General features: G+C 39.4%; 1 protein-coding gene across 1 annotated transcript in view; it reads left to right on the forward strand.

The window, feature by feature from the left end:
- Positions 1 to 15,448, forward strand: part of LOC119648989 (LHFPL tetraspan subfamily member 3 protein) — a 124,357-nt gene that overhangs the window by 52,591 nt on the left and 56,318 nt on the right. Inside the window, exons 3-4 of the mRNA XM_038050913.1 lie at positions 15,098 to 15,231; positions 15,299 to 15,425. Of these exons, the coding sequence (XP_037906841.1) occupies positions 15,098 to 15,231; positions 15,299 to 15,425 (261 nt within the window). The remainder of the gene's footprint in view (positions 1 to 15,097; positions 15,232 to 15,298; positions 15,426 to 15,448) is intronic.

Below are 15,448 nucleotides of genomic sequence, written 5' to 3' on the forward strand. Positions count from 1 at the left end.
GATTGACCAGAACCGTCCAGAATTGATCAATAAGAATGGTGTTGTGTTCCATCAGGACAACGCTTGTCCTCACACATCTTTGATGACCCGCCAGAAGCTACGGGAACTCGGATGGGATTTCCTATCGTACCCACCGTATAGTCCGGATCTGGCACCAAGTGATTACCATCTCTTCTGGTCCATGCAAAACGCTCTTGGTGCTATTAAGTTGGCCTCAAATTACGCTTGCGAAAACTGGCTGTCTGAGGTTTTTGCAAATAAGGAGAGGGGGTTTTATAGAGGGCAAAATTCTTTATTATTCATCAACATAATCTCCTTCAAGGGTTATACAATCATTCCAACGCTTCTCTAACTTTTCAGTGCCATGTTTGTAGAACGATTTGTATTTTGACTCAAAATGAGCCTCAGTAGCAGCGATCACCTCCTCATTCCCAGCAGTCGCTGGGGGCCAGATCCGGCGAGTACGGAGGATGAGGAAGCAGTTAGAAGCCTAATTCGTTGAATTTGGTCATCGTTTTGATTGACTTGTGGCACGGTACGTTGTCTTGATGAAAGATGACTTTCTTCTTCTTCATGTGTGGGCGTTTTTTTCGCTATTTCGGCCTTCAAACGATCCAATAACACCATGTGGTAGTCGCTATTGATGGTTTTTCCTTTTTCGAGGTAGGCAATGAAAATTATACCATTCGCATCCCAGAATACGGACGCCATCACTTTGCCGGCCGACTGTTGTGTTTTTGGACGCTTCGGGCGACTTTTCTCGGTCGCCATTCAGCTGACTGCCGACTTGACTCCGGAGTGAAATGGTGAATCCATGTTTCGTCCACTGTCACATATCGACACAAAAAATCCTGTTTATTGCGAGTAAAGAGTGCCAAACAGTTCTCCGAATCATTGATACGTTGTTGCTTTTGTTCCATTGTGAGCAAACGCGGCAGCCATTTGGAAAAAAACCTTTTTCATAGCCAATTTTTGGTGCAAAATAGTAAATGCACTATCAGTTGATATGTACACCATCTTAGCTATCTCGCGCACTTTCATTTTGCGGTCACCCATCACGATTTTCAATACGTGCATGGTGTTTTCGGGAGTTACTCTCTCATTTGGCCGACCCGAACGTTCCGCATCATTTGTATCAGCACGATCGCGTTTCACGTCGAAAACCACCGACAAATGGTTGTTTTCGAACGAGTAGAGTCCGGATAACGTTTTTCAAGCCATTGTTGAGCTTGAACAGTGTTTTTTCCCCATTAGAAAAGAATGTTTTATCAACACACAAAACTCGTTTTGGTCCATTTTTAAGGTTTTGTGAGAAACAAAACCTTATTAGAATCGAGACGGTGTCTGTCTGTCCGTCTGTCTTTTTTTTTTTTTTTTTTTTTTATGGATGGAGGTGGAAATCTTAGAAAGACACTGCCGCGGCAGGTTGCAGCAGCGTGTGGGATTCTCACCCACTAAAACCACCCCCACTTTCTCCTTTTTCCTTCCCCGCGGGACCGCCGCAAAGCATTACTTCGCGGGGTGGACTGCGCTTTACGCGACCACGCCTTCCGTTCTTCGCGTCCTCCTTGCGCGCTCCGCTCTTCCCAGTTCCTCTTGTATTCGTTTGATGGCGGTGTTCACCGCACACCAGTTTCCCTCCGATTTCAACATTTCCCCGACGATGTTCTGCGGGCTTAGAGTGGTTTTCAGGGAGTCTTCCAGACTCCTCCTTTCTGAGAGAAATCGTGGACAGTGGAACATAACATGCTCCGGGTCCTCAGGTGTGCAACCACATTCAGGACACAAGGGAGAATCATCCAGCCTGAATTGGTGCAGGTACTTCCTGTAACCACCATGTCCTGACAGGAATTGCGTCAGATGGTAGTTAATCTCACCGTGTCGTCGCTGGATCCACTCTTCAATACGGGGAATCAAAGTGTGGGTCCAGCGACCCCTCTGCGAGTCATCCCACCGTTTCTGCCACTTTTCCAGCGACTCTCGCCTTGCCGCCTTTCGGCATTCTGCATCCTTTTCAAGAGGATTCATCTTCCTTGCCTCGTACAGGCAGCGTGTCTCACTTGCCAGAATGTCTATCGGGATCATTCCCGCAATAACACACGCTGCCTCGCCTGATATTGTTCTGAAGGCGCTGCACACCCTTAGCGCCACTAAGCGGTAAGTCATATTCACTCTCCTACGATTACTCTCACACGCTAATGCTTTCTCCCAAACTGGTGCCGCGTATAATAGTGTGGAGCGAACCACTCCGGCTACAAGTAATCTGCTACTGTACCTTGGACCTCCAATGTTAGGCATCATCCGCGCTAATGATACGCTGGTATTTGCCGCTTTCTCACAGGCATAGTCCAGATGTCCCCTGAAATTGATCTTAGCGTCAATCATCACCCCCAGGTATTTGATAACCGGCTTCGAAGTGATGACGTGACCACCAACGCGAATATTAATCGTATTCCTCTTCCTACGATTGGTAATCAAGACCGCCTCCGTCTTTTGTTCCGCAAGGTCAAGCTGAACCATCTCCAGCCACGCTTTTATGGCGCTAATGGTTTCGTTAGCGTACATTTCGACGTCTTCAGGTTCTTTCGCGACGACAACCACAGCTAGATCATCTGCGAAACCGATTATCGTGGCCTCCTTTGGCACGGGAAGGACAAGGACCCCATTGTACATGACGTTCCACAGGAGAGGACCCAACACTGAGCCCTGTGGTACTCCTGCGGTGACGGTGTACTGCTTGGATCCCTCATCCGTGTCGTACCACAGTGTCCTCTCCGAAAGGTAACTGTTGAGGAGCTTAGTCAAGTAACTAGGGACACCCGTGTTAGCCAGTGAACTTTTTATCCACTCCCAGCTTGCGGTCCGTCTGTCCGTCTGTCTGTCTGTCTGTCACACCCGATTTATTCGGAAACGGCTGGACCGATTGTCACGAAAATTGATGAGAGTATGTAATCTGGTGTTCCCTTTACATGCAGTAAGTGGCGCCATTTTGTGTTAAGTTTAAGGGGGGGCTCCCCATACATGTGAATGGAGGGTGCAAATTTTTTTTCACAGAATGTAGCCATGTCGGATATCAAATGAAAGGTCTCAATTAGTACTTTTCGAAACTGGTTCAATATTTGACCTTGGGTGAAACGTAGGGGAGTGAGGGCTCAAAATATGACCCACAAAAAGTGTAACAGGTCTCGTTCTCAGAACCTATCCAACCGAAAAATCTGAAAAAAAATCACAGTGGTGCATCTGTACTAAATCTAGGCCTCAAAATATATCCGGTTCCGATATTTGCACAAATAAAGTTAATAATAGCATATTTCTATATTTTAGAAATTTACCCGGCACCCCCCTTATGTTCATCCCAGAAGTACAAAATTTGGCATGCGTGTAATGAAGAACATAACGCACAGTCAAGTTGAAGAAAATCCAACTATTATTAACAAAGTTATAGGGGGTGAAACTTCACATTTTTTTTGTGAATTTCGTGCACTCTACAACCTGCATGACGTCATCATCACATATGAATTCGTCAATACCACAACGAAATGAGTTCTTTTGAATTGGGTCGCAGAGAATTATTTTGTTTTAGTTTTTTAGTTATTTGTCAACCAGACATGTGTGTATGTAGGTGTATAATATATGCGTACTAATGAACTTTGCGGGTAGTGCCTAATTCAAATAGATATAAGAAGTAAATCAGAAATATGGGTACGATCAATTTATATACGTGCATATATCTGTACAGTATTCGGAAATAGGCAGTTTGTTTGTTTAGGGTGAGCGTAATATCTGTGGCTGTAATATGTACGCATGTCTCGTAGTTTGGAAAAATATGAAAGTTTATGTTGAATTTGTAGTTATATACGGATAGAAAAATGTGCGTTGAAATTTCCTACATAAGATGAACACAAAACCTTTATACCTGAAGCACGAGCTTCCGGTATTCCGACTTGTTTCACGATTGCAAAGGTAGCGTCAGTTTAACCACTATAGCTTTCTTGGTTATGTTTCGAATTACATCAAATTTTGACACATCTTATCTGAAGGTTGGTACTTCTGAACCTTGGTATATAAATGGCATTATTAGCGCCATTTCTACGCTAGTCCCGGGACTTGTTGAACGATGTGTTACGTGTGTTAAATAAAGCGTGAAATTTCGATCACAAATACGACATTTCTTTTTCCCAGACCCAATATGTATATATCCGTCAATTTTCAACTCTTGAAGATTACAAAAATATTTTTAACCAACCATCTGCCTCATTTAAAAATAACGTCGAGAAACCCGCTGGATGCTTCAGTTATGAAAGGCTTTATGTGTTTCTTATGTAAGGATATTTAACTGGATATTTGTCCCATTTGTACGTAGCTGCGTAATGTTTATGTATTTAGTATGCCAGACTATTCACTTTAGTGTGATACTTACATTCAAAGTCTTAAATTGCAGTAAACTTGCACAAAAGCGGCAAATTTGACCCACTATAACTTTGTTAGTAAAAGTGCGATTTCCATCAAACCTGGGAGTGCCATGCTGAATGTTATAGCCTATATTAGTGCAAAACTTAATGGTACTAGGATAAATATAGGGGGGTTCTTCGAAAAATATACTTATAATAAATATGGTAATATACTATTAACTTGATTTGAGTAGATGTTGTAACGTGGGGCAGTTGAGTAGTTTGTGAAAACGGGTCCCTGAGGTAATTGGCTTATTTCGAATACCCACACTCTTTCCCTTTGCAACCAATGTCCAAATTGATGTCTTTTTCGAAAAGTACTAATTGAGACTTTTCCACGGTTTCACCAAATTTCGTAAGTAACCGTTCATTTGTGAAGATAATATTTCTCCGCCTTTAGGATAATGAAGGATGCATTACGAAATTTGGTGGCAATTCAAGTTCGGGTTTTCTTCAATACGAGTTCGGTATATCGAACGTACAATGGAAATGTTCCCCTTCCTCAAGGTGTGACCAATCCACTGCCGCTCTCTAATTGAAGTGTCCACGGGTACCTAGCACATAAGTCTACGTAGTTCTTGGTCTGGCATTCTCTCCGGTTATAGTTCCCTCATGGTAAGACGTAGACAAGAATTGATGAAAGCTTGAAGCTTCCGAGTATGATTTTCAGTCACTTTACATATATACAGAGAGAGTGATAATGGTATGAAGAAAGTTGCATTTTCAGGTTTTAGGCGAAACAAACGAAAGCGGACTTAGCGCTATAAATGTGCCGAGAGATATAAAGCTCGGTGCCACTGTCCACAAAGCGATTCTAGCCAGATATAAGAAAGCGGATTATCGTTTGTGAATAGACTCCCCGCGTTAGAAAATACCTATATATGCCTATGCCTATGCCTATGTATTTTGCCAAATTATTATATCCATTAAAAACAACTAATTCGCAACGCTCATTTGTTAATTATAATGGTTTAAAAATTGAATTCTCTCAAGGCGGAAAAGAAAACCTGGCGACATCATCGAGCGAGCAATTTGAATCTTATCTACGGTTTAGTGTTTGTTACTTGTAACTTTGCAAGTTACCAAATAGGAAATTGGGAAATTGATGCGTGGATGGACAATCCTTCAAGTTACTTTACGTTTCGGTAGTAATGGTAAAAAGCTATTCTAATTCTGACATTTTTATCTGAACGACAATAAAACGTATGTTCCTGAAAGATTCACAGGCCTAAAAAAAATAGATTTGCACTGAGCAGGAGGAGCACGTTGAATATTCTGCGGTATCTCTTCTTTTGTGATTTGATTTGAATTTGAATAGCAGTGCCACAAAATTCTAACGCAGTTTAAAAAATGTTAATTCACATTGAAATGATCTTCACAAAACCAAAACCTGACTCCAAAGAAACTGGATTCCGTCGGACGATGGCGATCCACTTCTCCCGAAAATCTCCTTTCGGAATAGCCAAAAACGCTTCTGCGGGGTTTTCGTGTTTTTTTTCACGGTCCTCCTTAGCATTTCACGCGGCAACATTAATTTTGACACTTTGTAAGTGAGCAACTACCAGTTGCCGAGCTACTGAAGTTTTTTGGCATAGCATGGTACAACGTGGCGCGTGCTTTTCTTCCTTTTTAAATTTGGTTGAAATTTAAAATGCTGATAATTTCAAAAACGGTCTTGGAGAGTTTTGCTAGATTGCGTCGTAAAAGTGATTTTTTTCATTACTGAAAATAAGGGGGGGACTCTATTGGGAAACGATTGAAAGGTATGAAGCAACGTAGACGTTGGTAACCAATTCATAATAGTTGTTTTGATTTAGTGCGGCATTAGACAATTCCATAGTGCTTCGCATATATATGTATATTTACGCAATTTTTTTTACGGAATGTGATGTATTTAATGAAGTGTGCAGATTGGTATATAGTAAAAGTTTTGGAATTGGTCGTAAAGGGAGAGGATTGGCGGTGGAAAAAAGTGGTTACACCTCAAGAATCTATAAAAAATTGCGAGCTATTATTAGTAACTATTTTTTTATGGAAATTTATTGGAGAGCCTGTGAGAAGCAGTGGACGCAACACGCTAACGACCATCAGAAATGATTCCAGTGCCTCTCTTGAAACGCATTTCCACAACTAAATCTACTGCTGATGATAATGCGGTCAATGTGATTGTTGTACGTTGCCGCTGAGGTGAAATCCAACTGACCTGATGGCAGGTTCTGTGCCGGAACAGTGTGCCGCGAATGATGAGTGAAAGCTGAAGAAATGCATAAACGTCTTAACATTATCGTTGCGATCGTGTTTTCGAATGAGAGTTCACCTTCGCATTCAGATCACCCATCCCGATCACAATTGCACCTTTAGGAGGCGTTTTCTAGTCTATATTCAATTGTTTATACAATAGAAAAGCTCCTTCTCCTCTGTTTTGGAAGTCTTCGTTGGTGCAAAAAACTGCTTTTGGAATATTCCTCAGTCTTGTCTGTAGTCGACTTCCAAGTAAGCAGGCGGCATCTTGTGGTTGTTGTAAGCATTAGCTTCGTGGAGTGTCACCCTCTCACCCCACTAAATCTCAGAATGTCCAACTTGCAACGCTGGGACTCTCGCTCAAGTTGGAGAAAACGAGCATTCTGGGGCCCTAGAGGAGCGTATGTGCATTCAAAAAAAAATTCTTGTACTAGTACGAAGATCCCCGCCAACCCGTTTTTATACGAGGCTTGGATAATATTGGATTAGCAATTAAATTTCGAAATTAGCACGGTGCTAGCCCACAAACTTCTATCCCTTTTAGTCGCCTTTCGCGGTAAGCAGGAAATACTTTCAGTGAATTCTTAATCGCCATCTCACAGAGGAGTTAATATTTTTGTATGGAAAAAATGCGATAGATTAATTGTGAATATTATTAATATGGCCTCAGCTAATCCGTTAGACACGTTACACGCGTGGGGCACGTTTTTGGGGTAGTTAATATCCTTCATGGTGGAGTCGATATCCATGCAATTAACTTTTTTATTTATCCTTATGGTATCAAAACTACCACAAGTTTGTGCCTTCACAAATTGTACCTATGCAAATAACATACTATAAGTATTTCTAAATGCTAATGGCGTTTTTAATGTGTTTTGTAAAATGGAACCTTATCAAAATCGGTCTACTGTCAGTCTATGTGCGCCTGTTTGTCTGTCTGTCTGCTTGTGACATTAAATTAACTTAGGAACGGCTCAAAATATTGTTACGAAATTTGGTTAAAATGTGTAGTCTGCGAATCTTTTTATAAGCAATGACTTTAGCGGGGGCTCCCCATACTCTCCATTCTCAGGATGTGTTCATGTGGGATATCAAATGAAATGGATCAATTAGAACTGGCCTTCCAGCTTCCAGTATCAGCTGAAGAATAAAGTAGGTTCCATTCTCAGAACCTATTCAAAGAAAACTGTAAAAAAATCACAATGATACGACTACAAACATATATGTTTTCACCCCATTCCCTTAAATGCACTACTGAAGTATAAAATTTGGTATGATTGGAAATAATAATATAAGGCATAATACTAAAAACTTTGAATGTGTTGTTATATACATAGGAGCAGCACATGAAAGGTGATCACCACTATTACTCGAAAGCTCCAACCCGTTGTTAACACCTGCCTCCGTTGCGTCATCGGTGTGCTTTAGTCCGACATAATCTCGAACGAAGAGTTGCGTTGGCGTATGGGCCTGATACCAGTAAATATTTTGTTTAAAAGACGGAAGTGACTATGGATAGACGACAGACATCGACGACCATGCATTCCATGGAATTCACCATCCTAGAGTTGGTGATCCAATACGTGGCGCTGAATAGTAGAGGACGAGTGTGGCCTTCTCGGCATGGTCTGGAAGGAACTGAAGCGTATTTCGGCGAACCGGCAACCATGGCGTGTAAGCATGGTGGACGCAGTGTATTCCATCTAGGGGACCTTGTATTATTATTAACAAAGTTATATAAAGTAGTTCAAAGTTTTCTATTTCTTTTGGATTACATATATACACAGAAATGAAAATGAAAAGTTGGAAGTATTAACAGCCAATATACACAGAGTCGCATGGAAACATCTTAAATAGGTTCACTGTCTGTCTGCACAGGTGCCTTTCTCGAAATTCGGTGGCAAATTGGGAACTGTGAACCCCACGCGTGTGGTGAATTATGATACATTGGAGCTTGTTGAACTTAAGGGCGTGCATTGAATATAGTTATGTAGGGTATTAAACGAGAGGTCTCCATTAGAAGATTTGAAGCAGATATTTATTTTGACATTAGTTTTAAAGGGGAGGAGTGCGGAGGTGTGAAGGGGAACAATTACTTCACTTCACTTCATTTCGTTCTCAGAAACTACCGAACCCAAACATCTCAAAAAAAATAGTGGTCCGTACACATGATCTTTAGGCCTCCAAGTACTCTCTGTTACGATATTAGTTTAAAAAAAATTAATAATAGTATATTTTTATATTTTAAAAATTTATGGCTCGCACCTCGAACGTTCATTCTAGATATGTGAAATTGCAAGAAGATTTTTTAACAGGAAGCATTATACTGGAAAGTTTAGTGGAAATCATTCATCACGGACATCATTCACAAAGTTATAGTAGGTCAATGTTGTTCCTTTTGCATCAAATAACTACTCACTAAGAAATAAAATGTCAGTACCATGTCGAATTGAATATCGGATATATTCAACGTATATACACTACGAGTTATATTCAAGTGGAACCATCGTGTAGCCAGATATTCTTACATTAAAAAGTCAACAAAACCTTTCATACATGAAGCGCCAAGATTCCGGTTTCCCATTTGTTTTTACTTCTTTTTGTCTCAGTTACTCGAGGCATATAGTACATATACATTCTGTCAAAAATGTACCCGGCATTTATAATTTAAATAAACCACGTTAATGATTTTTCAAATATTTTTTTTTGTGCAAGCTGGCATTGATTTTCTTGTTCGGAATTGGTTGAAGATTTGCCCGTTGATGGCCAACAGATGAAAATATAGAGGAAGTGAAGAAAATTGTGGTTGAAAATCAAGATTAAGATAGCTTAAAAGAGATAGACGACACCTCAATGTCTCTCACAAGTCAGTTCAATCGATTTGAGTTGATAACTTGTTCCAAAAGAGTTGAATCTTCTTCAGAAAGATTATCGTAAACAGATCTCATTGGACATACTAGATCGCGTCAATGCTTATCCAAGATTCATGGAAAGCATAATAACTATTAATGAGACATGGTTCTATGAATTTAGCAAGGAAACAAGCCAACAGCCATCAGTGTGACAGAGAAAAGAGCTGCCAGAACCAAAAAACCACAAGTAGTTTATGGAATTGAAAGGAATGATAGCGAGCAATACCTTGCATACAAGTTTAAGATATTCCTTTTGCATATTGCTATCAGTTATTGAGGCACTTCTGTATATAGGCAACATTTTATTTCGGTAGTGCTCGCTCGTTCCAATTTGATTCTAACACATGTGGTCTCCCACTTTTTTTGCGTTCATCGATTTGTCCTGGAGCTTGGTGGGTCCACAAAAGTACAGCCTCCTTTAAGACACCTTTCATAGTTCAGCTTTTAATGGATTTACCGGAAGCACGTAATTAATGACCTATTATGAATCGAATACATAAATTTACTTACCTAAACTTACAAATTATATGCCTTAGCTCAAAAAAATACGGATTTCTCAAATTTAACTAGTTCTATTAAAAGTGATATTCTATTTTTTAAGGTTTTGTGGGGGGGGGTCCCCTTACATGCAAAAGGAGGGTGTAGATTTTTTTTTCTTCAAATATAGTCATGTGGGGTATCAGATTAGGTCTCGGTTAGTACTTTTCGAAGCCGGTCTTAGTTTTGACATTTGCTGGAAAGGTGGGGAGTGCGGGGGGTTGAAAGTGATCATTCCTTTAAGGGGGCCATTCTCAGAAACTAACCAACCGAAAAATCTGAAAAAAATCAAGAGGCTGCCACTATATGGTACCTGGGCTCCGAAATACCTTGCATACTGATATCTGTACAAATAAAGTTAATAATAGTATGTTACTATAATTTTTGGTAATTGCCTGAAAAACGCCCCTTAAGTTCATGTTAGCACCACGAACACAGCAAAATAGGGTATAGCATAGAGCATGATTTCACCAAGTTTGGTGGAAATCGCACTATTATTAACAAAGTTATAATACGTCAAAATTGTCGCTTCTTTGTAAATTCAAGACTATGAATGTCAATATCATCCGAAAGTAGATATTCTCACATAATATAGTATATGCATATATTACATGCTACATACTAAGAATTACACAAAACCTTTCGTACCTGAAGCGTGCATCTTCCGGTTCCCCGACTTGTTGTCAAACCTGTATATGTACGTATGTTTTAGGCCTACGCCTTCAATTAAAATTTTCAAGTAAAACTAGATTGTATAGGAAATATAAAAAATATGTTGAAACTGATGAAGGAATTCTGCTTTGGAAGAATTAATATCAAAAACTTTAGCAGAAATATACATATATCTGTTTGTCTGTCTGTCTGTCTGCATGTCCGTCTGTATGTCTGTCTGTCTGTCACACGCATTTTTCTCAGAAATGGCTATACCCAATGACACGAAATTTGGTGAGAAGGTAGAAACCCAGACACGCGGTGAGTGATATTCTTCTATTATACTTTGAGATTTTTTTCATCGAATATAGTCATGTAGGGTATAAAATGAAAGGTCTTGATTAGTACTTTTTGATGCCGGTCTTAATTTTGAGATTTGTTAGAAAGCCGGGGAGTGGGAGGGGTGGAAAGTGATGATTTCTTTAACGGATCCGTTTTCAGAAACTACCCAACCAAAAAATCATGAAGCTGTCTCTATATGCTGTCAAGACCTCAAAATAGGTCTGGATTAGTACTTTTCGATGCCAGTTTTAGTGTTGATATTCGTTGAAAATGCGTGGAGTGGGTAGGGTCGAAATGGATGATTCCTTTAACGGACCCATTCTCACAAACTAGCCAATTGAAAAATCTGAAAAAAATCAAGAGGCTGCCACTATATGGTGTCTGGGCTCCGAAATATCTTTCACACCTAAATCTGTTCAAATAAAGTTAATAATAATATATTACTACATTTTTGGGGAAATTGAGTAAAACCCAAAAAAACAAATGTACTTATAGAAGAAGCAAACTAAACATTTCATACCGCGCTGAGCTTCCGGTTTCCCGACTTGTTTGTTTGGTTTGCTTTGTTTCGATAAGTCTTCGTACGGTACGAGCACTAATAAGTTTTCTTTTTTCTGTCGACAGATCCGAAGCAAGCTGAAACGATATTTTTTCCTTAACAGACTCGAGAATAATTTCTCTGTCCCAACGTGTGATGGTGCTCGTTTTCTTCCCGATTGTGATCTATTAGCGTGGAGGTCGGTCTTTTAATAGTAGACTGGGCTGATCACCGACTGTCTTTGGTATTTCAACTTGAGTCGTGCCTTTTCCTGTTTGTGTTTTTCCTGTGAAAGTTGAATTTTTTGAAAACAAAACTATCGGACTTAATTAACAATAGCAAGTAGAGAATGATGACACTTCCTCAGGGAGAAATTCAAAAATACGTATTTAGAGGTTTACGTCCCAGGTGTTGTATTAACCATCCTAATCTTTGGGTATATGAATCTGGCCCAAAGGGTTCAGAACAGTTTCAAGTTTTATATTTCTTCGTTAATTGTGGCTTACTAATATATTTTTGATTAAATCCTTTGTTTGTAGTTTGTCTGCCGCTATGAAATTTTAGACACGCTCTCCCACACACGTATTCACAGACAAGAGCACAAGATATGAGGGTCGTTCAATACATCGTTAGAGAGTGATTGAAAAACAATATATTTTAGGAGATTTTTCAATCCTCAGCTTGTTAGTACTGATGAAGGAAACAAGTGGCTCCCGAAATATCGGAATTTGCAAAAATAAATATCCACACCAACGAAAAAGAAACAACAAGTTTTTATTATTTCAATTAATTAATCGTTGGAAACACCGCATAATTTCACTCAGATTTCAATCCCCTCCTTTTCGCCTACGAGGATTTGGTTCGAAGTTAAGCGCTACCGTTTCGACATGAAAATAGTCCCGTCTTTGGGAGAAAACTTTTTAAGGGGATGGCCGCTGCAATAGCGGAATTAGAGAGGGTGGATCTTCTTCCTATTGGATATCCTCTCGATCCTCTCTCCTGAACGAGGTAGGGTTGAAAAATCGACATTTACAATTATATCAAAAAAACTTCACTTTGGTGGACCATATTTTTTTAGGGGGCGGTGACTACCACAAGGCTTCATTGAGGTTGAAGAGCAGACGCTTCACTCTCCCCGTCCATAAACTCCTCACCTCTTCCGGAGATGGAATTGAAAATGCAACCTTCACCCGATTTTTCTTCTTAAGGGGGTCATCCCGTGTGTCGGATCCGAGGAATCGAACTTTTTTTTTGACATCAATTATATCTAGATATAGTGTAGAATATATGGGTAAAGTGATTTTTTGATATTCGCAGTCGTTCGGAAATTATAGTGTTAAACACGTGATAAGTCACATGCCAGATTTATGTCGATCGCCGTAATAAAGCTGGTATTGAATGACTTCGCTAAAAGGAGAAGAATTGAAGCCAAGGCTGTACATATGTTTCTTCTAGAAACCTAAGGTTTATGGACTAGGTATAGCAGATTAATTGCCAGTTAAGGTTTTATGACTAAAAATCGCATTCTATTTTTTAAATGCGTTTTTCTCGAAACCGCATGTAGAAAATCTGCTGCCACCATAGCTCAAAATCTATCTAACGGAATTCTTTGAAATTTTCACGACTTATTCAGAACATATTTCCACGGCCCGCAAACTAGGATAATTGCGATTCATTTAGTAGTTTTTTTTTATTCAATGAGAAAGCCGTAAAAAATACCAAAATTCACAAAAAAAAGTTTAACAAGGCACCAAAAATGTAGTTTTTAATATTTTTAAATAATCCTAGTTTGTGGACTGTAGTCAAGTCTGTACGTCAAAATGCCGTTTACTTTTTTTCTTTGAGATGATCGCAGCACCCTCTAGCGTGGGAGCAGAAAAACACCTTTTTTTACATGGGTGTATAAATTGCTCTGTATTCCAATAACGAACTATGCGATCGGGCTGGAAAAATTACTATGAATGCTCAAGGTATTAATAAATCTATGGTGAAAAAATCTACGGTGGATCTACGGCCATGTTTAAATTCATATACCCAACTGTAAATAATTGCCAATATACGGGCTGATGTGCCATGAACTTCGTCCTTTGAAATATAAATGGTTAAACATTGCACTAAACTCATTTTTTCTCATCTTTCGAAATAAGCAGAAGTTTCTTCCTTTAACTGACAATGAAAATGAAACCATGCTGCGGATATAACTGCAACTTCGACAGCCATCTGGTGAGAAATGACACTTACTAAAAACAAATCGTATCTGATGCAATGACCGCCATCTCTTGAATTTTTTAAGAACTTCTTGAACGCCCCTTATGAAGTGTTTTTGTTTTATTATCAAAAAAGCGTGGTAGTCTCGTCTGGTTGAAACATTCCGTCATAAGTTTGCAGTTTTAGTTTTGTTGGCGAAATTTTAAACTGAATAATACATTTCAACATACTCAGCTCCCCTTAAAAGATAAAGTCAACATTAATGATGACTGTAACAAAGGCGTTTCATTTTAGAAAGTGATCTTTAGGTTTAAAACAAGTTGGGAAACCAAAAACTGGATGTTCAGGTATGAAAGGCTTTTTGTATTTCTTTTATAAAGACATTTGAGTCTGTATGTGTTCCATTAGTACGTAGCACGTAATATATGTGCACGCTATGTGAGAAGATCCACATTCAGGTGATGTTGACATTCCAAGGCTTGAATTTCCAAAGAAGCGACAACTTTGACTTATTATAACTTTGTTAGGAATAGTGCGATTTCCATCAAGCTTGGTAGGATCATGCTCTCTCTCTCTCTCTATACCCTACATGTTGCAAAATGTCGTGATGCTAGGAGGAACTTAAGGGAGGTTTGCAGGCAATTACTAAAAATTTCAGTAGTATACTATTATTAATCCTCTTCAGAGCCTAGGCACCATATAGTGCAGCCTCGTGATTTTTTCAGAATTTTCGACTGAGTAGTTTTTAAGAATGGGTCCTTTAAAAAAATGATCACTTTCGACCTCCCGCACTCCCCGCCTTTCCAACAAATGTCAAAACTAATACACGCATCAAAAAGTACTAACTGAGACGGACAAACAAACAGACAGACAGATAGTAAACCGATTTTAATAAGGTTACGGTTTCACACAAAACCTTGAAACGACTTTTTGTAGAAGTCTCGAAGAACTTAAACTTGACGATATGGAAAGTCGGCTGTACAAATGGTTCAACCTCTAATATGCACAGGCATATCTTCTAATTTTGCTTTAGACTGTGTCCTTCTCGCATTCATTTCAGATTCTTTGATCCACTGATGTTTGGTTACCAGATTGTCTTTGAAGCTGGCAATCTAGTACGACCTGCTCGTGAATAATTATATAAATACGTTAGAAGTCATGTACTATAAGCAATTTTTATTTTCGCATCTAATTCTTTCGCTTGCTTTCATTTACAGAGTGGATTGGTGACCCAGATACAGAAAATGCTGGTCGACTTGGGTTGTGGCAAATTTGTCAAAAAGACGATGTAGTCGACAATTGTCAGCGGCGATGGGAGGATATTCTATCAGTTCCATCATTACCGTTCCAGGTAAGTTATATAAACAAGAAGACGACGCAGTAGAAGGGTTGATTGCATTGTTCTTGAACATTTCAAGGTGGCGACAATTTTTATGGGAATATCAGTGATTACTGCCATTGTTGCAATTGCGTCGCTTCTTCTCATGCTGTTTATGAAATCAACGACGGTTTTCCATATTTGTGGTTGGATGCAAATTTTATCAGGTGAGTTTGTTTCTATTTAGAGC

This window comes from Hermetia illucens, chromosome 2 (assembly GCF_905115235.1).
Source record: "Hermetia illucens chromosome 2, iHerIll2.2.curated.20191125, whole genome shotgun sequence".
In the NCBI taxonomy this organism is placed as follows: domain Eukaryota; kingdom Metazoa; phylum Arthropoda; class Insecta; order Diptera; family Stratiomyidae; genus Hermetia; species Hermetia illucens.